This window comes from Notolepis coatsorum, assembly GCF_963971535.1.
Source record: "Notolepis coatsorum genome assembly, chromosome: 10".
Lineage (NCBI taxonomy): Eukaryota > Metazoa > Chordata > Actinopteri > Aulopiformes > Paralepididae > Notolepis > Notolepis coatsorum.
This window is the reverse complement of record NC_140174.1, coordinates 26666618-26687917: the sequence shown is the minus strand read 5'-3', so window position 1 is coordinate 26687917 and position 21300 is coordinate 26666618. Positions and strand designations below refer to the sequence as shown.

At 51.3% G+C, this 21300-nt stretch overlaps 1 protein-coding gene across 1 annotated transcript in view; it reads left to right on the top strand.

The window, feature by feature from the left end:
- Positions 1–21300, top strand: part of plbd1b (phospholipase B domain containing 1b) — a gene marked incomplete at both ends in the record, with an annotated part of 35591 nt that overhangs the window by 1986 nt on the left and 12305 nt on the right. Inside the window, 1 exon segment of the mRNA XM_084322977.1 lies at positions 18568–18911. Coding sequence (XP_084179103.1) covers positions 18568–18911 — 344 coding nt within the window.

Sequence of the window (21300 nt, the reverse complement as noted above, 5' to 3'; positions counted from 1 at the left end):
CTATACACAAATAGACTATTAAAGACTCAATAGAAATATGTCGCACTCGACGGTATAGCGCCAAACTCTGACAATTCAGTTACTAATTCGCACGCGGTCTCGATGCTCTATTCTGAGGCCAAACAGGCCATACTTCACCGCACGTTGTATCGTGGGTGAGGCTTCAACTTATCGGTAACATGCTAAGGAAGGTAAGGGTACGGAGGTAAGGGGCTAAGGGGCTTCTACATTCACCTGCGCCGTATTTATACGCACGGTACACAAACTAGTTCCACTCTCACTTCTGTCGCGTATCCCTGGGCAAGGTTGGGCATGTCCAGACACATCTTGACGGTGACTTTGAACCTGGCGCCGGTGGACCGCTGTCCAATAGGAGAATGAACTATTATGTTCTGGGCTAAAGGGATATTCCGTGTATATGTACAAGGAATATACAGGGGATATCAAACGATATACAAATACTATGCAATATATATCAATAAATAAATATATATATTCGGTTTAATCTGATCCTTTGTAACAGCCGCCCCCTAATTAATCCCACCTAATTAGCTAAGCAGAGACAGATTAACCGCACTGTCCACTACTCAATGTCTGTTGTGAGGGGTCGGGCAGTTCACAAAGTCATGGGTCATGGTCGTCATTAAGCGAGTCGGGGAGCCTTGGCGACTCTATCAGCCTCGCCACGGGTCGGTTGTATGTCCGCCCTTGGCCGAGCACTTCTGCCACTCTGACCTTTCCGTCGGCACCAGTGGTCACTTTGCTTACGCTGCCGGCCGGCCACGCAGCTCGGGGTAGTGACTGGTCTATGGTCATGACGACTGGACGGGATGAAGGGGGGCTTAGGAGGAAGCGGGCCTGAGACTGCTTTGATCTGTGCTTGGCTGTGCCTCCTCCTCCTCCGTCTGTTTCTCTTGTTTGCTCTGTACCCCGTCTGAGGAGGGGCCGGTCCCGGCCGCCCCGTCAAGGAGTCGCTTGGGGTGCTAGGTTCGAGGTCAGCTACGTCTGGAGCGCAGCTGAGGGGGGTGGAGTTCCGAACTCCCTCTGGTGCCCACGGTTCTCTCACGGGCCTCTCGCTTAATGTCAATAGCCTCTGCTGTACGAGGGAGTGGCCGGTGTCGCTCGCCTTTGTGTGTAGGCAGCGTGTAGACGTGGGTTGACTGTCAAGTCCGTAGAGGGGGCCCTGGAGCGTCCATCCCAGTCGGGTCTGAACCGCGACTGGGCATCCTTTGGGTCCGATGTGGGCCGCCTCAATTGGGAGAATGAGGTCCGCGTGGTCGGAGCCGATGAGCAGGGTCGGTGCGGCGCCGTCGATAAGCGGTATAGGTAGTTGACGTAGGTGCACATACTTCTCCATCAGCTGTGGGATGGGGTAGGTGTACTGGGACAGGCCTATGTCGTGGCTGGTGAAGACGTTGGTTATATTATACTGCTTCTCGGGCTGGTCCACCGCTGCTATCTTGAAGGAGACCTTTTCACCTTTTATGGTCTTCTGGTCCCTTCTGATGGTGCGTATGGTCATGGTATCTTTGACACCCCGCAGGCCCAACTGGGCTGCTGCGGAAGCGAGGAGGAGAGTCTTTTCAGACCCATCGTCCAGGACGGCGTAAGTGTCCAGGACCTTGTCCTCGTAGCTCAGGAGCACTCTGACCACTTTGAGGAGCACTCGGGGGGTCCCGCTATGCTGGTCAATGTGGAGCACTCCTGTTGGTGGTGACATAGAATCTATATGGTGCGAGTCGCACCGCGACTCCCAGTGTCTGCTGTAGCAGTCGGGACACCAGGGAGCGGTCTGGTGGAACTCTGGTGCTGGTGCCACCGCCTCGGCATGGTACATTACCGCGACGGGCCCACTCTGTTGTCCTGGCTGACGCCTGTTGATGTCATGCAGGACCTCCAAGTGGGTGCCACTGCACCTGCTGCACTTCTTTTTCAAGCGGCACTCAGCTGCTAGGTGGCTGCGCGCGCAGCGGAAGTAGCGGCGGTGGTCCTTGACCCACTGACTCACATCATCCGTGGTCAGCTTCTTGAAATCTTCGCACTGATACAGCCGATGTTCTCCCTCACAGTACTGGCACTCAATCTTCCACTGGTCCTCTTTCGTCGAGGGGGTACTGTGGTTCTTGCTGCTCGGTACTGATTCTGATTGGTGCATGACGGTCACCAATCTGCGGCCATCGTTTGCTCCCCTAGGTCCCTCTCTGGAGCTTGGTGTGCTCCGCATGAACGTATCCAACCGTAGGCTGTTGACTTCTCTCGCCAGGAAGTCGGCTAGGTCTAGGAGGGATGGCTCGGGACCGTTAGGATCACGGTGGTCTCTTTGCCGCCTGAAGCGCTCTTGTCGGGCGGGCGGAAGCTTCTCTAAAATCCTCTCGACATTAGAGTTCGCGTACAGTTCGTGCATACCCTTTTCTCTTTGCGCCCCCAGCATCCCTACCAGGGATTGTACCTTGATAGACAGGTCATCTAGTGAGCGATTGTCTGTGGCTGGGGGTAGGCGGTCAATATGCCTTATCTCTTGTATTACGTAGTCCCATATGCGTCCATATCTTTGGTCGAGTGCTGCTAGAGCCGCGGTGTATGGGGTAGTAGAGGTGGCATAGGCCAGCGCTATATTGTGCGCTCGGGGCACCTTGAGGTGCTTCAGTAGGATAGCATATTTGTACAGTTCATCAACTACATCGGACATCATTGTCTCTAAGCACATTCGTAGCTCTGTGTACTGTGCTCTGTTCTCATGTGTGAAGTCCGGAAACGTCGGTGTGCCAAGGTACGATGCCATGGATGACTGGCACATCGGTGAGCGTTGGGGGAGAGGCCTCCTAGGCGAGTCTCCTCTTACGTGTCGTCTTGGGCTGGTACTTGGTGGGTACCAAGGGCCGGGTACCCAGGTGCTGTTCCTCTGGGCTGGCGGTGCGTCAAACTCACCCGTGAGTTGAGTCGGGGGTTTGTAGCGCAGTGCCTCTGGGCTGACGTCTGGGCTGTACTGGACCTCCTGGTCCAGAGTACGTTGCTGCTGGTCGGGGCTGTACTGGGCCTCCTGGTCCAGAGCACGTTGCTGCTGGTCGGCTTGACATTCCTCCTCTTCCTCCTCCTCTTCCTCTGCGAGAACCTGGAGTCTTCTGTTCAGTCTCTCGGCGTGGTCCGGTTCTTCCCGGTTGCTGGGTCTCGTATGGACCGGCCGGGGAGGGGGTTCGGAGACGTGGACAGGATCCTCCTGTTGGCGGGGTCCCGGGTCGCTTGGTCGGGTAGGGGAATGTGTCCTAGACCCGTGTCGTGACGATCTCCGGGAGCTCTGTGCGGAGAGAGGGGGTGTCGCCATGGCAACCAATTTGTCCATCAGCTGCGCCTGCAGCCGGTCGCGCTCTGCCTCGCGCTGGGCATGGGCTGCGTCGCGCGCTGCTTCGCGCTGGGCATTGGCGGCGTCGCGCTGCGCATTGGCGCTGGCCTGGGCGGCGTCGCGCTGTGCGTTGGCGGCGTCGCGCTGGGCATTGGCGCTAGCATGGGCGGCGTGGAGCTGTGCATTTGCGACGTCGCGCTGTGCATTGGCGGCGGCGTGATGTGCATCGGCGCGGCTTCTTTCTATGTTCTCTTTTACATTTACATTTAGTCATTTAGCTGACGCTTTTATCCAAAGCGACTTACAAGTTCTGTGCGACAAGACAGCAAGAAGGGTATAACTCTATCAGCTGAGTAACAATGTTCATCAAAGTGTTGCGTGTTACAGTGTAGGTTAGTTTATTAGGACAAGTGCATGACATTAAGGTTAGTCGGGGTTAGATTTTTTTTTTTTTTTTTTTTTATATATCATTTCAGATAATGGTTGAAGAAGTGAGTCTTTAGTCGACGGCGAAAGATTGGACGGGATTCGGCTGTCCTAACTGGGATGGGTAGTTCATTCCACCATTGTGGGGCAAGGACTGAGAATAGGCGGCTTCTCTTTGATGACCCTCCGGGAGCTTGGATAGGAGTAGATCTGAGGCGGCCAGAAGACGCAGAGCGTAGGGGTCTTGAGGGTGTGTAGTTAGAGACCATTGACCGGAGGTAGGCGGGAGCGGTTCCCTTTGCCGCACGGTATGCTAGGTCGAGGGCCTTGAAGCGGATACGTGCAGCAATGGGGAGCCAGTGCAGGTCCCTAAGAAGTGGGGTGACATGGGCTGACTTCGGTAGGTTTGAGATCAGGCGGGCCGCTGCATTTTGAATGAGTTGAAGAGGCTTGGTGGCAGTGGCCGGGAGGCCAGCTAGCAGTGCGTTGCAGTAGTCGAGGCGGGAGATGACTGTTGATTGGACGAGGAGTTGGGTGGCTTCTTTTGTCAGGAAGGGGCGTATCCTTCTGACGTTGCTCAGGAGGAATCTGCAGGTTCTGGTTGTCGCTGCGATGTGAGCAGAGAAGTTCAACTGGTCGTCGAGGACAACACCAAGGTTCTTGGCGGTCGGCGACGCGGTCACAGCTGCATTCTCGACTGTGATGGAGAGGTCGGTCAGGGGGGAGGATTTGGCCGGCAGGTGGAGCAATTCTGTTTTGCTTAGGTTCAGTTTGAGGTGGTTGGTCGTCATCCAGGCGGAGATGTCGGACAGACAGGCCGAGATCCGCTCAGAGACGTGGATATCTGAGGGAGGGAAGGAGAGGAAGAGTTGAGTATCATCGGCATAACAATGATATGAGAAGCCATGAGATGTGATAATGTTACCCAGTGATTTAGTGTAGAGGGAGAAGAGAAGGGGTCCTAGGACCGAGCCCTGGGGGACACCCGTCCGGAGGGGGCGGGTGGCCGACAGAGTCCCTCTCCATGACACTTGGTAGGAGCGGTCATTGAGGTATGATGTCAGCCATGTCAGCGCAGATCCAGCCACTCCCATTCCTGCGAGGGCCGCGAGGAGGATCTGATGGTTGACTGTGTCGAAGGCTGCAGATAGATCTAGGAGAATCAGGACAGAGGAGAGGCCTTTCGCTTTTGCTAAGTGAAGTGCCTCTGTGACCGCAATGAGGGCCGTTTCTGTGGAGTGGCCAGTCCGGAAGCCAGACTGATTGGGGTCTAGGAGGTCATTCTGTAAGAGATAAGCAGTAAGTTGGTTGGATACAGCACGTTCAAGTGTTTTAGAAAGGAAGGAGAGAAGAGAGACAGGGCGATAGTTGGCTATGACGGTGGGGTTCAGGGTTGTTTTTTTTATGAGGGGCGTGACTCTGGCTTGTTTTAGGGAGGTGGGGACCACCCCCGAGTTGAGTGAGGAGTTGATGGTTGCAGTTAGGAATGGGAGGATGTCCGGTGCTATGGTCTGGAGGAGTGGGGAGGGTAGCTGGTCCAGCTGGCATGTAGTCGGACGGTTCGACGTTACCAGTGTCAGGGTCTCGGCTTCTGTAATGGGAGAGAAAGATGACAGAGTGAAGGATGAGGTTCTCGATTCAGTTCTCTTCCGTCTGAAGGCGTCTGGTCTCCAGTCTTATGCGGTCGTCTTCACTCCTTTGTTGCGCCTGGAAGCGCTCTCGCTCGGATGCAAAATGTTCGCGCTCGCGCGTCTGTTGCGCTTGAAGTCGATCGCGTTCGGTGGAGGCTGCCAGGGTGGCGATGAGTGCCTGCGCCAGCATCTTGTCCGCCTCGCTGGGGGAAGACGCCGGTCGAGGCGATCGGCTCCCGGCAGTACTCGTTGGAGATCCGTTCTCCTGTCACGTACCGAGGAGATCCATCTCCTGGGTGCGCGTCTCTTCTTGTGGTGGGTCGGGTTCCATCCCTGGAGAGCTGTCTTTATCCTGGAGCTCTCCGGGGACTACTTCTTCGGTCTTGGCGGGGGGTAAAGTCGTGTCAGGTCCCTCCTGGTCCCTACCGTGAGCTTGGTCAGTTACATTAGAACCCACTAGGGCCTCTATTGGCGGGGTAACCTGGGCGATAGGGTCGGACATAATTTTACTATCTACTTTTTCCGCGTTTACCGTCTGTAGAAGGCTAGGTAGTATACTGGCAACGTAATCCTCTAAGTACTGAGGTGTCTGCCGTCTACGCTGCGGGCGATCTACTTTAGGAGAACCGTTTTGTGGAGTGTTCATCATAGGCCATGTCAATATTAATACCACTATATTAATATTACACTAGTTACCCTCCGGCTCGAAGGACCAATTGTAACTGAGGGGTACAATTCCCTGACTGTATTGATAAGTATGGTATCATTAAACCACTACCGCTTTATGTACTTTAATTACTGGCCATACAGTACACGATATATGAATATGATGAACACTTCCCACAATGAAATCGGTTCCAGTCAAAGGTATTAATCAAGTATTTAATGGAGCAAAAGGTACATAGGATACTTTACATTATTCTTTGAATGCACTTGTAAGGCAAAGGAGTATGCGTAGGCAAATCAATAACGAATGTCCATTCTCTGGTTACGCAGGAGGTAATTATACAACCTGAATCTTAGGGAATTATATCTATGGTGCACTAGTGATAGCGGGAGATACTGGAAGGGGTTCCCACTGGTTGTAAGCCAGCAGGGGGGGTAGAAGATCTGTCGGTAGTAGGACGTCTGGTCAACGATGACTAGGGAGACTTCAGGTACAGAAGCCGGTGCAGTAGCCTCTTGATCCACAGACGAATACAGCTTGGTTCTCTTGTAGACTGTAGCTCCACAGGGAAGAAAACTAGTCGGCCTCAGGCTCTCTGGGCCCGACTCGACTTGACTCCTCTCGGGGTAAATCCAACACGTGCAGGCGTCGGCGATTATCCGCTCCATAAATCACAGTACCAAAGCAAATATATTCCAGCCGCAAAGGGCTATGTAGTCGTCGGGTAGATTAATCCAGTGTACATGTCCATACGGCTCTCGCCTAGGTCTCCTCGGGTGAAAGCGCCATGCGGTCGGCCCAGCCTGGATAAGAACTCTAGCTAATACGAGAAAGCGTTGGAGATGCTGGTCACTGTAGAATTATAACCGCACGATACACTATACACAAATAGACTATTAAAGACTCAATAGAAATATGTCGCACTCGACGGTATAGCGCCAAACTCTGACAATTCAGTTACTAATTCGCACGCGGTCTCGATGCTCTATTCTGAGGCCAAACAGGCCATACTTCACCGCACGTTGTATCGTGGGTGAGGCTTCAACTTATCGGTAACATGCTAAGGAAGGTAAGGGTACGGAGGTAAGGGGCTAAGGGGCTTCTACATTCACCTGCGCCGTATTTATACGCACGGTACACAAACTAGTTCCACTCTCACTTCTGTCGCGTATCCCTGGGCAAGGTTGGGCATGTCCAGACACATCTTGACGGTGACTTTGAACCTGGCGCCGGTGGACCGCTGTCCAATAGGAGAATGAACTATTATGGTCTGGGCTAAAGGGATATTCCGTGTATATGTACAAGGAATATACAGGGGATATCAAACGATATACAAATACTATGCAATATATATCAATAAATAAATATATATATTCGGTTTAATCTGATCCTTTGTAACAGTATATGTAACTGAGGGGTACAATTCCCTGACTGTATTGAGAGTATGGTATTATTAAACCACTACTTAGTTATGTACTTTAATTACTGGCCATACAGTACACGGTATATCTGGTGAACACCCACACAAGAATACAACAATGACACCTAAAGTTCTATTTGGAGGGATTTATTATTATAGCAGCAACGGTAGGTTACAGAATGAGAATTATACTTGCGCTTGTAAGGCGAAGAACACTTAAGTAGGTCAAGAGCGTAAGTCCATGAGCATAGTAAGATGGGTATAACTGACGCCACATGTAGCATAAGAATTACATAAGGCACACTCGTAGTCAGCTGGAGACACTAGGGGGGTTCCCTCCGGTTGTAAGCCGGCAAGGTAGAAGAATGTTCGGGAGCAAAGTCTGGGTCAACGAGGAATAAAGAAGCTCCAGCTACGGGAGGCGGTACATTACTCCCTTGATCGGCAGACAAAAGCAGCAGCTATAATCCAAGTATGCGCGACAGCATGGATGAAAGCTAGCCAGCCTCTGTGGTCCTAGAGGCGGGCTCGATGGTGCTCCTCACAGGGTAGATCCCACACAGCAGTGGGGTAGACGGTTCTCTGCTCCAGCAGCCACAGTACCAAAGCAATATAATCCAGCCGGAAAAGGCTCTGCATTCGCCGATGTAGATTCTCCTGTGCACTATACTTCACATTGACTAGGTCGAACTTGACGTTATTTCACTAAACTCTGACACTTTTACTATCCTATTCGCACATGTTATAAGTGCTCTATTTAGACGCAAAGTTGCTCACTTCACTTGGTCGTTGACTCGTGGTGAAGGCTTTAACGTTTTGGTACTCAACTACTGCTGTATCCACCTGCGACGTATTTATACGTAAGGTGAATTATCTAGTGCCAACCTCAGTTCTGTCTCGTATTACTGCGCAAACCTGGACATGTTGAGACATGCCTTGGCGGTGGCTTTGAACTCGCCATTGGGGGTATGGCCGTTGGCGCCTAGGGGTCGCTGTCCAATAGGAGAACGAGTATTATGGTCTGGTTTGTACCTAGGTAAAGGGATATTCCGTGTATATATACAAAGAATATACAAGGGATATCAAACGATATACAAATATTATACAAGGGATCTCAAGTAATAAATATATATATTCGGTTTAATCTGACCCTTTGTAACAGCCGCCTCCTAATTAGTCCGCACCTAATTAGATAAGCAGAGACAGATTAACCGTCTTGTCCACTACTCAATGTCCGTTGTGGGTAGTAGGGCAATTCACAAAGTCAGTGGGTCATGATCGTCATCAAGGGAGTCAGGGAGCCTTGGCAACTCTATCAGCCTCGCCACGGGTCGGGTGTGGCGGTGAGGCAGGTCGGCCCTCCTTGGTATACTGGGCTGTGCTTGGCTGTGTCTCCACATCCTCCGTCTGTTCCTCTTGTTTGGTCTGTACCCCGTCTGAGGAGGGGCCGGTTCCGGCCGCCCCATCAAGGAGTCGCTTGGGGTGCTGGGTTCGAGGTCAGCTACGTTGCTTGGAGCGCAGCTGAGGGGGGTGGAGTTCGGAACTCCCTCTTCTTGGGCCCACGGTTCTCTCACAGGCCTCTCGTCTAATGTCAATACCCTCTCAACGGGCTGTACGAGAGAGTGGCCTGTGTCGCTCACCTTTGTGTGCAGGCAGCGTGTAGACGCGGGTTGACTGTCAAGTCCGTAGAGGGGGCCCTGGAGCGTCCACCCCAGTCGGGTCTGAACCGCGACTGGGCATCCTTTAGGTCCGATGTGGGCCGCCTCAATTGGGAGCATGAGGTCCGCGTGGTCGGAGCCTATGAGCAGGGTCGTGTGGCGCCGTCGATGAGCGGTATAGGTAGTTGACGTAGGTGCACGTACTTCGCCATCAGCTGTGGGATGGGGTAGGTGTACTGTGACAGGCCTATGTCGTGGCTGGTGAAGATATTAGTGATACTATACTGCTTCTCGGGCTGGTCCACCGCTGCTATCTTGAAGGAGACATTTTCACCCTTTATGGTCTTCTGGTCTCTTCTAATGGTACGTATTGTCATTGTTCCTTTGGCACCCCGCAGACCCAGCTGGGCTGCGGTGGAAGCGAGGAGGAGAGTCTTTTCAGACCCATCGTCTAGGACGGCGTAAGTGTCCAGGACCTTGTCCTCGTAGCTCAGGAGCACTCTGACCACTTTGATGAGCACTCGGGGGGTCCCGCTATGCTGGTCTATATGGAGCACTCCTGTTGGTGGGTTGCCTTGGATCTTCTGGAGTGGTGCCGACTCGCGGTCGTCCGAGTAGCACCGTGACTCCCAGTGTCTGCTGTAGCAGTCGGTACACCAGGGGGCGGTCTGGTGGATCTTCGGTACTGGTGCCACCGCCTCGGCCTGATACATCACCGTGACGGGCCCACTTTGTTGTCCTGGCGGACGCTTGTTGATGTCATGCAGGACCTCCAAGTGGGCGCCGTCACACTTGCTGCATCTCTTCTTTAAGCGGCACTCAGCTGCCATATGGCTGCGCGCGCAGCGGAAGCAGCGGCGGTTGGCCTTGATCCACTGACTCACCTCGTCAGTGGTCAGCTTCTTGAAAGTGTCACATTGATACAGCCGATGTTCCCCTTCACAGTACTGGCATTCAATCTTCCACTCCTCTTTCGTCGAGGGGGTGTTGTGGTTCTTGTGCTGCGGTACTGATTCGGCTTGGTGCATAACGGTCACCGACCGGCGGTTATCATTAGATCCCCGAGGTCCATCTCTTGGGCTTGGTCCACTCCACACGAACGTGTCCAGTCGTAGGCTGCTGACCTCCCTGGCGAGGAAATCAGATAAGTCTAGGAGGGATGCCTCTGGGCCGTTGGGGTCGCGGTGGTCTCTCTGCCGCCGAAAACGCTCTTGGCGGGCTGGAGGGAGCTTCTCTAGTATTCGTTCTACATTAGAGTTAGCATATAGTTCATATATCCCTTTCTCCTTTTGGGACCCCAGCATCCCTACCAGGGACTGTACCTTGATAGAGAGGTCATCCAATGCTCTATTGTCTTTGGCTGGGGGGAGGCGGTCGATATCTCTTATTTCTTGTATCACGTAGTCCCATATGCGTCCATAACGCTGGTCGAGGGCCACTAGAGCCGCGGAGTATGGGGTGCTTGAGTTGGAATATGCCAGCGCTATATTATGCGCTCTGGGCACCTTGAGATGCTTGAGGAGGATGGCATATTTGTACGACTCATCAGGGACGTCGGACATCATAGTCTCCAAGCACATCCGTAATTCCGTGTACTGTGCTCTGTCCTCGCGCGTAAAGTCTGGGAACGTCGGTGTGCCAAGGTACGATGCCATGGATGGCTGGCACATTGGTGAGCGTAGGGGAAGAGACCTCCTGGGCGAGTCTCCCCGTACGTGTTGTCGTGGGTTGGTACTTGGTGGGTACCAGGGGCCGGGTACCCAGGTGCTGTTCCTCGGTGCTGACGGTGCGTCAAACTCACCCGTGAGTTGAGTCGGGGGTTTGTAGCGCAGTGACTCGGGGCTGACGTCTGGGCTGTACTGGGCCTCCTGGTCCAGAGTACGTTGCTGCTGGTCGGGGCTGTACTGGGCCTCCTGGTCCAGAGTACGTTGCTGCTGGTCGGCTTGACATTCCTCCTCTTCCTCTTCCTCTTCCTCTGCTAGGTCCTGGAGTCTTCTAGTCAGTCTCTCGGCGACGTATGCCGGTTCTTCCCGGTTGCTGGGTCTCGTATGGACCGGTCGGGGAGGGGGTTCGGAGACATGGACAGGATCCTCCTGTTGGCGGGGTCCCGGGTCGCTTGGTCGGGTAGGGGAATGTGCCCTAGACCCTTGTCGTGATGATCTCCGGGAGCTCCGTGCGGAGAGAGGGGGTGTCGCCATGGCAATCAATTGTTCTATCATCTGCGCCTGCAGCCGGTCGCGCTCTGCTTCGCGCTGGGCATGGGCGGCGTCGCGCTCTGCTTCGCGGTGGGCATTGGCGGCGTCACGCTGTGCATTGGCGCTGGCATGGGCGGCGTCGCGCTGTGCATTGGCGGCGTCGCGCTGTGCATTGGCGCTGGCATGGGCGGCGTCGCGCTGTGCATTGGCGGCGGCGCGCTGTGCATCGGCGCGGCCTCTTTCAATGTTCTCTTCCGTCTGAAGGCGTCTGGTCTCCAGTCTTATGCGGTCGTCTTCACTCCTTTGTTGCGCCTGGAAGCGCTGTCGCTCGATTGCAGCGTGTTCGCGCTCGCTCGTCTGTTGAGCCTGGAGGCGTTCTCTTTCCATGGTAGAATGTTCGCGCTCACTTAGTTGTTGCGCTTGAAGTCGATCGCGTTCGGTGGAGGCTGCCAGGGTGGCGATGAATGCCTGCGCCAGCATCTTGTCCGCTTCGCTGGGGGAAGACACTGACGGAGGTGATCGGCTTCTGGCAGTGCTCGTTGGAGATCTGTTCTCTGGGCGCGCCTCGAGATCCATCTCCTGGGCGCGCTTCTCTTCTCTTGGTTGTGTGTCGGGTTCTGTCCCCGGAGCGCTTTCTTTATCCTGGAGCTCTCCGGGGACTATTCCGTTGACGTTGTCTGGGGGTATAGTCATGTCATGTCCCCCCTGGTCCCCCCCGTGAGCTTGGTCAGTTACGTTAGAACCCACTGGGTTCTCTACTGGCAGGGTCGCCTGGTCGGTAGGTTTTGACATGCTTTGACTATCCGCTTTATTTATTTTATCCGCATTTAACGTCTTTATAAAGCTAGGTATTAGACTGACAGCGTATGCCTCTAGATAGGGAGGTGGCTGACGTCTGTACCCAAGAAAACAGGGGGGGTCAGACCTATACTGGATCTGTCCGCGTTCAATCGGTTGATTGTAGCGAGACCATTCAGAATGTTGACCGTCAAACCTCTTCTGCTTGCTGTCAGGAGGGGAGACTGGTTCACCTCCATAGACCTGAAGGATGCGTATTTTCACATCCCGATTTTCCCTCCTCACAGGCAGTTCCTACGGTTCCTGTTTCAGGGCGTAGCGTACGAGTACCAGAGGTTGCCGTTCGGCTATTCTCTGGCTCCCCGCACATTCACCAAGTGCGTGGCGACTGCGCTGGAGCCTCTACGTCGTCGGGGGATACGGGTTCTATTCTATCTCGACGACATTCTACTCCTCAGTCGTTCGGAGGAGGTTGCCAGGTCTCATACCAGGCTGGTGGTGGAATTCCTCACCAGGCTGGGTTTTGCTGTGAATTGGAAGAAGAGTACGCCTCTTCCCAGTCAACAGGTGGAGTACTTGGGCTTGACGTTGAGGTCGAGGCCCATGATTGTAACCCTCTCGGAGCAGCGCCGGGTGTCTATCCTTCGCACGCTCGGGGGTTTCCGTCTGGGAGGGACGGTCACGGCGCTGCAAGTGATGCGTCTGCTCGGTATGATGGCATCTGCTCACACGGTGGTTCCTCTTGGCCTCCTCTTCATGAGGAGGATACAGAGGTGGTTTTTCTCTATGAGAATAGATCCGGTGAGGGACAAATGGAAACGGTTGACGGTTCCTTTGTCGATATGGGGAGATCTCGCCCATTGGAAGAGGCTGGGTATCCTCACCATTGGGGTCCCCATGGGCAGCAGGCGCTCACACGTCACGGTCTTCACCGACGCCTCTCTCACGGGTTGGGGAGGGACGTGTCGGACCCACGCAGTGGGGGGCAGCTGGACGGAGGTTCATGCTGGCCCATCTACCCCGCACATCAATGTGTTGGAATTGAAGGCGGTCCTCCTGGTCCTCAAACGGTTCGACCACCTGGTGGTAGGCGAGCACGTTTTGGTCAGGACGGACAGTATGACGGCAGCGGCGTATATCAACAGGCAGGGTGGGACTCGTTCCATCCGCCTGCTCCGGGCGGCGGTCGAACTTTGGCTATGGGCATCTCGCAGGCTGCGCAGTCTGAGGGCGCTCCACATTCCTGGCGCAGAGAATATGGGCGCGGATATGATGTCTCGGGGCGGTCCTCATTACGACGAGTGGGAACTCCGCCCCGACATAGTCAGACAGATCTGGGATCGGTTCGGGGAGGCCTCGGTAGATCTGTTTGCGAGCCGATGCTCTCACAAGTGCCCCTTGTGGTTCTCGGTCAGTCGAGCAGATCATCCCCCCTTGGGGGTGGATGCCTTCTCGACCTTTCCATGGCCGCCCGGTCTTCTGTACGCTTTTCCTCCTGTACAGCTGTTGCGTCAGCTGTTGGAGCGGATACGGAGGGAGCGCAGGACGGTGATCCTGGTCGCGCCGGACCGGGGCACGGCAGTGTGGTTCCCGGTCTTGATCCAGCTTCTGGTCGCTCCTCCTTGGGTTATTCCTTGGTCGGTGACGGCCCTCTCACAGCACAACGGGTCACTGTTCCAGTACCCGATGTTGGGCCAACGCCTGTTGGTGTGGCTGGTGGGAGGGTGAGTCTGGAGAGGATGGACCCTTCTGTGGTTGATACCATCCGGAATGCACATGCTCCCTCCACTGTCGCGCTTTACGCGGGCAGATGGCGTATGTTCCAAGAGTGGTGTAAGGTGGGGGGCCAGGACCCAGTCTCCTGCCCCATGGATGCTGTCCTGGGTTATCTCCAGTCTCTCCTTGGTAGACTGTCGGCTTCGACGGTGAGGGTATATGCGGCGGCTATATCCTCCTATCATAAGGGGTTTGAGGGGAATGTCTTGTTCAGCCACCCTCTTGTGAAGCGTTTCCTGCTTGGCGCTCGACGCGTTAAGCCGGTGCAATGCTCTTTGGCTCCGACTTGGGATCTTCAATTGATCCTTGGTCGGTTGTCCTTGGCCCCGTTTGAGCCGCTCGAGCAGGCGCCGTTGGGACAGCTGTCTTTCAAGACCGCGTTCCTGCTGGCTGTCACCTCCGCTAAACGTGTGAGTGAGCTCTGTGCTCTTTCGGTACGTCCAGAGTGCCTGTCTTTTCGGGCCGATTGCGGTGCCACTCTGCGACCTAATCCTGCTTTCATGCCTAAGAATATCCGGAGTTCCTTCCGCTCCCGGGATATTGTGGTTCAGGCGTTTCGTCCTCCTCCTCACACTAGTGAGTTAGATGCGAGCCTTCACCTGTCATGTCCGGTCCGTGCTTTGGGAATTTACCTCAGCCGTACTCAGGACTTCAGGGTTACCGATCAGCTTTTTGTCTGTCACGGTGGTTCTCGTGCCGGTAAGGCACTGTCGAAACAGCGCCTGTCCCATTGGTTGTGCGAGGGCATTGCCCTTTGCTACACGTTGGCTGGGCAGGATCCCCCTGGGGGCGCCAGAGCGCACTCCACTCGTGGGGTGGCTGCCTCTGCCGCTCTCCTGGGTGGGGCCTCGGTGGAGGACATCTGTGCTGCAGCTTCATGGTCCTCCCCGGGCCCCTTTGTAAGGTTTTACCTCATGGACATGACCGGGGGTTCTGTCTCCCAGGCGGTTCTGGGGTCTGTGGCCTTTCCTGCTTCCCGTCCTTTGGTAGGGTAGCAGGAGTGTGTGGGTAGGGGCCACAGTGTGTTAGGTCACACGTGGTTCCGCCTGTGCTGTGTGTTCAAGGGGTTCTAGTTCCCTCTTGCTCGCACTCAGGTGGAGTTGACTGCGCCCCCCCTTCATTAGGAAGGATGGGGTGACGGGGCTCCCCAAACCCCTTGATGTGGGCTTACGGGTCCTCAGGGGGTGCATCTGTCGGGCCTCGCGTCCGCTCTAACCCATATCTCGATAGGCTTAAAGAGCGGGACGCGATGGCCAAGTACGATAATATAACGTAAGGTTATGTATATAACCTAGTTATATGAGTACTGGCTAAGCGTCCCGCTCTTAAGCGGCCCTGAGTTCCCTTTTGAGGGATCTTTTACTGGAAACAGGATTTTTGGCGAGGAAGAGTGTTTGGTGACCAGGCCCACTGTCTTATAGGCTACGCCTCCATAGGGGCGGGACCCGGCAGGTGTAGGTGTACTTGTTTTTTCGTTGATGGAATACAATAGGTACATGAGATGAGGTATATCTCGATAGGCTTAAAGAGCGGGACGCTTAGCCAGTACTCATATAACTAGGTTATATACATAACCTTACGGTCTGTCTTGACAGAAACGTCAGTCGCATGAATAATGTAAATGGTAAATGGTGCATTTATATAGTGCTTTTATCACAAGCGCTTTACAATTAGTTCCTCACATTTTACCCATTCACTCACACATTCACACACCGACTTCAGAGGTGACCATGCAATGTTAGCTTTTTATTTTTATTTTCTTGTGCTGTTGTTTTTAAATTTTTCTGTTTATACTATGTTTTTAATTAACTATGTTCTATTTGTATCTTATTTTTATTCTGTATTTTATTTTATTTGTTTTACTAATAACTATTTTATTTTTTTAACTATGCTTTAACCCTGTAGTGTAGCACTTTGGGATTACAAATTCAATCTATTATTATTATTATTATATTGGAAAAGCAGCAGGCAGGATCTCTCATTACAGATGCTTCATTCGTATGGGTTTGTGTGACTTTCTCCTGTATCTCAAACATTCAGATTGTATTTTTAGTTGGGTGGCTCAACTGGATAGGTTAGTTAGACAAACGTAGGACAAAACCAAATCCAGCCTGTAAAGTTAGTTCTTTCTCAGTGTAGGACCCAGACATACAATCTCACGACCATTAAATACAGATTCCTCTGCATATTCCCGCACAGTCGCACTTGTTAAGTTCACTTCTACTGCGGCCATTACGGTAATCTGGATAAAGGTGAATGGGCACTGTTGTTGCGCGTCACTGGTTTTGGACTGGAGGAAGGCTGTGGCCACTACGCTGTGGAGCGTGAAATAAACATGAATGAAAGATAACGGTTGTCTTATTTGCGACTTAACAGCACTGACATAATGCGATTCACCCATTCACATACCGACGGCAGAGACAACCATGCAAGGTGCCAACCTGCTCATCGGGAGCAATTAGGGGTTAAGTGTTTTGCTCAAGGACACTTCTACACGCTGCGCGGGAGGAGCGAGAATCGAATTGGAATCAAACCGGGGACCTTCCTATTACCAGACAACCGCTCTACCTCCTGAGCCACTGTCCTCACATACTATAACACGTATACATCAGAAGCACGATGAAGTGTATTGTTGTTGCATGCTGAGCAATGCAGTTCATCCTTGTCAAGTCAGCGGAGTTTGAGCAGTGTTGTTATTAGGGCTGTCAGTTTATCGCGTTAATTAGATTAATTAATTATGCGTTATGAAAATTAACTAAAAAAAGAAAAAAAAATAGTTTTACATTTTATTTGTAATTTTATATTTTTTTATTTATCATGTTCTTGGTATCTGATTCTAGGGACATCTATGGATCTCAGGGAATGTATTCCCAGTGTCAGAAATACTGTGTCTGTTACTAGGCTTGAGTAAATTGTATTGAACCAAATGAGAATATCAATAAAAAAGGTTTTATCTTTGACTGTGAATGACACCATGCTAAAATTTACCAGACCTGAAAAATCTAAGCAAATTAATAAATGGAAGATGATTAAACAGAAGGTTTTGTAGATACAGTACTGAATTCTGCTATCCGGACACATGCAATTTGAAATATGATTATAGAATATAAAATATCAGGCCTAAAATGGTTATGCGATTAAAATGCGATTAATTAGATAAATTAATTACAAAAAAATTACAAAAAAATTTAATCGCCTGACAGCACTAGTTGTTATCAAAGATCTACCAACACGTCCTGGCCATAAAATCCTCTTATACGCCCTGTCACCATTAGTACACAAGTGGTTTAAAGTGCTATTCTTAGAGCCAAGCAGGCCAAGTTCATCACTCCACTATATTAAAATGAGGGGCACAAAGACAGGAGGTGGTACACGTATGGAGGTGCTATATGACCGAACCCTAGTCTCCCTGACCATCCCATGAAGGACCAATGGCAATGATAGACAGGACCTTTTGGGAAAGTTATTGTGAATGACCAAGAAAAGCATTAAGCGAGTGCACAGCACCTGTACTTGGTGGGAGTGATCGTGTTAGGATAAGATAATACAATACTGTAACGACCCTGGGATTGAGTTGATTGGTCAGCCGAGCTGTCACTCTGCGCTCTACCAACCTGGGGCTGGCACTGGCAGGGGACGCTATTGGTCAAGCGAGCCCAGGCTTGGTAGAGGGGAAAGGGCAAGGGCTAAGGGTATAAGAGGGTGGTACACCTGGAAGTGCACTTTCTTGGGGTATGGGAATGCAAGCAGAGATGATGCATCGACTCTTTGTACCTGAGACCCATACCTGAGACGTTGAATAAAGAGATAAGTGAGAAACAACCGAGTCGTGAGTCGTTAATAGCGGAAACACTACAATACAATACAATACAATACAATACAATACAATACAATACAATACAATACAATACAATACAATACAATACAATACAATACAATACAATATAAGATAAGATAATCCTTTGTTGATCCCCTTGGGGAAATTCGAGTGTCATAGCAGCATGGGGGGTGGGGGGGGGGGGGGTACTTATGATAATTATGGGCAGGGCAATATTAGAAAGACATAAATATAGGCAATAAAACTAGATCTGAATAAAAAAAAAATGTAATGCATGAAAAAATTAACACACGGTCATCTCCAGTGTTATTCTTAATAGAAGTTTACGGGGGTCAGATAATATACTGTGAAAAATCCCCAAATGTATTTTGAAGTTCAACAATAAATCAGCAACAACTTGCGTTAGTAATCTGCAGGTCCATGTCTAAGTAAACTGTTGCATCACCTTTTATCTGGATGAAAAAGATAAATGACGCCGGTGCACTTTTTGTCGTTTCAAGTTCATGGCTTTGAAGATTTTGTCGAAACGTTAGTCTTCGCTGGGGGCGACAGTGGCTTAGGAGGTAGAGCAGTCGTCTGGTAATCCAGAGGTTCCCGGTTTGATTCCTGCTCCTCCCGGGCAGCATGTCGATGTGTCCTTGAGCAAGACACTTAACCCCTAATTGCTCCCGATGAGCAGGTTGGCACCTTGCATGGTTGCCTCCACCATCAGTGTGTGAATGTGTGAGTGAATGGGTAAAATGTGAGGAACAAATTGTAAAGTGCTTTGGATAAAAGCACTATATAAATGCAGCCATTTACCATTTGTCAGGTCACAGTCCCGTCCCCAAAATTTCAATTAATTCTTTTTTCTGCATCTCCCCTGAAATCTCCATTCACACCTCCACCTTCTGCCTCCACCCACTTTTCCTCTTTGTCCCTGTGCCTCCTCCTCCTCCTCTTCTTCCTCCTCCTCTCCCAGGCTTCCTGATGTCTCTGGATGACTTCTACCTGCTGGGGAGTGGTCTGCTGATGACCCAGACCACCAACAGTGTCTTCAACACCTCCCTGTTCTCCCACCTCAGCCCCCACAGTCTGTTGGCCTGGCAGAGGGTCCGCCTGGCACACAACCTGGCACGCAGCGGAGAGGAGTGGGCACACGTCTTCTCCATGTACAACTCAGGTGAGAGGAGAGGAGGAGAGAGGGGAAGAGAGGAGGGGAATGGAGTGGGGAGGAGGGGAGGGGAGAGAAACAGAGGAGGAAGGACGGGGTATGAGAGGAGAGGAGAGAAGAGAAGAGGGGAATGGAGTGGGGAAGAGGGGAGGGGAGAGAAAGAGAGGAGGAGGGACGGGGGGGTGAAGGGGATATGAGAGGAGAGGGGAGAAGAGAAGAGGGGAATGGAGTGGGGAGGAGGGGAGAGGAGAGAAAGAGGAGGGCCAGGAGGGAGGAGGGGGGAGGAGAGGGAAAGAGAAGAGGAGGGGAGAAGAAATCAAAGCAAAGGGACGAATTATTAACTTTTCCCAGGGTTGTACCCTAGCGATGTAAAAATCCATAGTACGAAATGCACATAGAAATGTGTCAAGTCTCAAGCAGAGCCCCACTACCTACTGCTGTCACCTACCAAACTCGTTCGAATGATCGGCTTGTGCTCAGGGTGCCTCGAGTTCGGTCTGAGCTTGGAAAGTCTGCCTTCTCCTACGATGCTCCATACACATGGAATACCCTGCAACAGACTCTAAAGCTCGGAGCATTCCCGTCATTCATGGAGTTTAAAGGCATTGCACTTGACCTATGTACTGAATCATGTAATTGTTTTTAATCTATCATTGTAGTAATTGTAATTCATTATTTGTAATTAATAACTGTTATGATATTTGTGTCCTTTGTTAATTCGTCATCACTGTAAATGAGGGAAACCTCAGTGCTTTCACGAGTATAAATAAAGGTTTGAAATGAAATGAAAAACTGCATAGCATTATGTATGCAAATGGAGCAGCTGTCCCACGTCATGACGTTGCTATGGAGGTACGGAAACAGAACAGGACAGCCTGCCCCTGAGATCAAGGGTACTGGGACGCGGCGCCTCACATCAACCATCACCACGTGACTCTACTGTAATACTGCTGTCATGTTGTCGTAGGCCTTTCTGAAGTGGTCAACGTATATCCCCTTTACCCCTTAGCCCTTAATAATAATAATAATAATAATAATAATAATAATAATAATAATAATAATAATAATAATAATAATAATAATAATAATAATAATAATAATAATAATAATAATAATAATAATAATAATAATAATAATTCATTTAATTTATAGAGCACTTCTCAGTAACCCGAAGTCGCTGACAGTAGGCAGAAAAAAAAGAAACATAAAAACCACAGGGGAAAGAGGGAACAATATGAAATACACAGGAACATAGAGCCACAGTAACAAACAACAACAACAACAACAGGTTGGAGGAGGGGGGTTATGGGTAGGGAAGGTTGAATGCTATAGGGAGAGGTGGGGTTTGAGACAGGATTTTGAAGAGTCTGATGGTCTGAGGGAGGGTGTTCCAGAGTCGGGGTGCAGCACATGAGAAGGCCCGATCACCAAAACTTTTAAGTTTGGATGACGGGACAGTGAGGGAAGCAGTGGAAGAGGACTGGAGGGAATGGGTGGGGCGGTAAGGGAGAAGGAGGTCAGGTAGGGGGGGCTGGCAGCCTATGGAGGGCTTTGAAGATGAGGAGTAGTATTTTGCAGTTAATGCGTTTTTTGATCTGGAGCCAGTGGAGAGAGTGGAGGATAGGAGTGATGTGGTCACGGGACCGAGTGTTTGTGAGGAGGCGGGCAGCTGAATTTTGGACCATCTTCTCTCTTCAGGTGTGTTTTGTCTGTATGTAACGGTGGTACCGCGGTATATCCACAGTCACGTGGTAGTACAAGTAGTTCGGTGGCTGTAGATGGTAAGCGGTACTGCAAGTAAACTCACTCCCCAGAGGCATCCAAACTGAACGCTTAGAAGGGATATCCTTTCTTGGCGCAGCGGTTTGTGATGTCGGCCCCGGTGCCGCGGTGCGGGAGACCGGGGTTCAACTCCCACTCAGGGCAATCCCTTAACAGGGGTCGAATAGGAATGAAATACAATGCAGAGCAATACGAGACCGGTTACATGTACAAACAATTCACTAATCCCATTGTTCTATTCAGATGTATTACAGTGCCATAATTGAGCAATAATCCAATAGTAATAATGTTCACTAGTAGAGAGCCGTTTACCAGGCTGTCTCTCTGTGAGTACAGACATAGGATTTTGTGCTTCACTAGTAGAGAGGAGTTTACTGTGCTGTCTCTCTGTCAGTACAGACTTAAGCATTACATCACGCGACGGAGTGTGTTATACAAATTAGATCACGCCTATGGGTGGTTGTTAGACCCCCATAGGCGTTATCTAATTTGTATAACACACGACTTCAAGTGGTGTAATACTTGTATATAATGGCCAAATTCACCCAACCTTATTGCTATAGAATAAACACACAGTAATTGAAGCATAATGGAGATTTATTCACAAAACCATCCG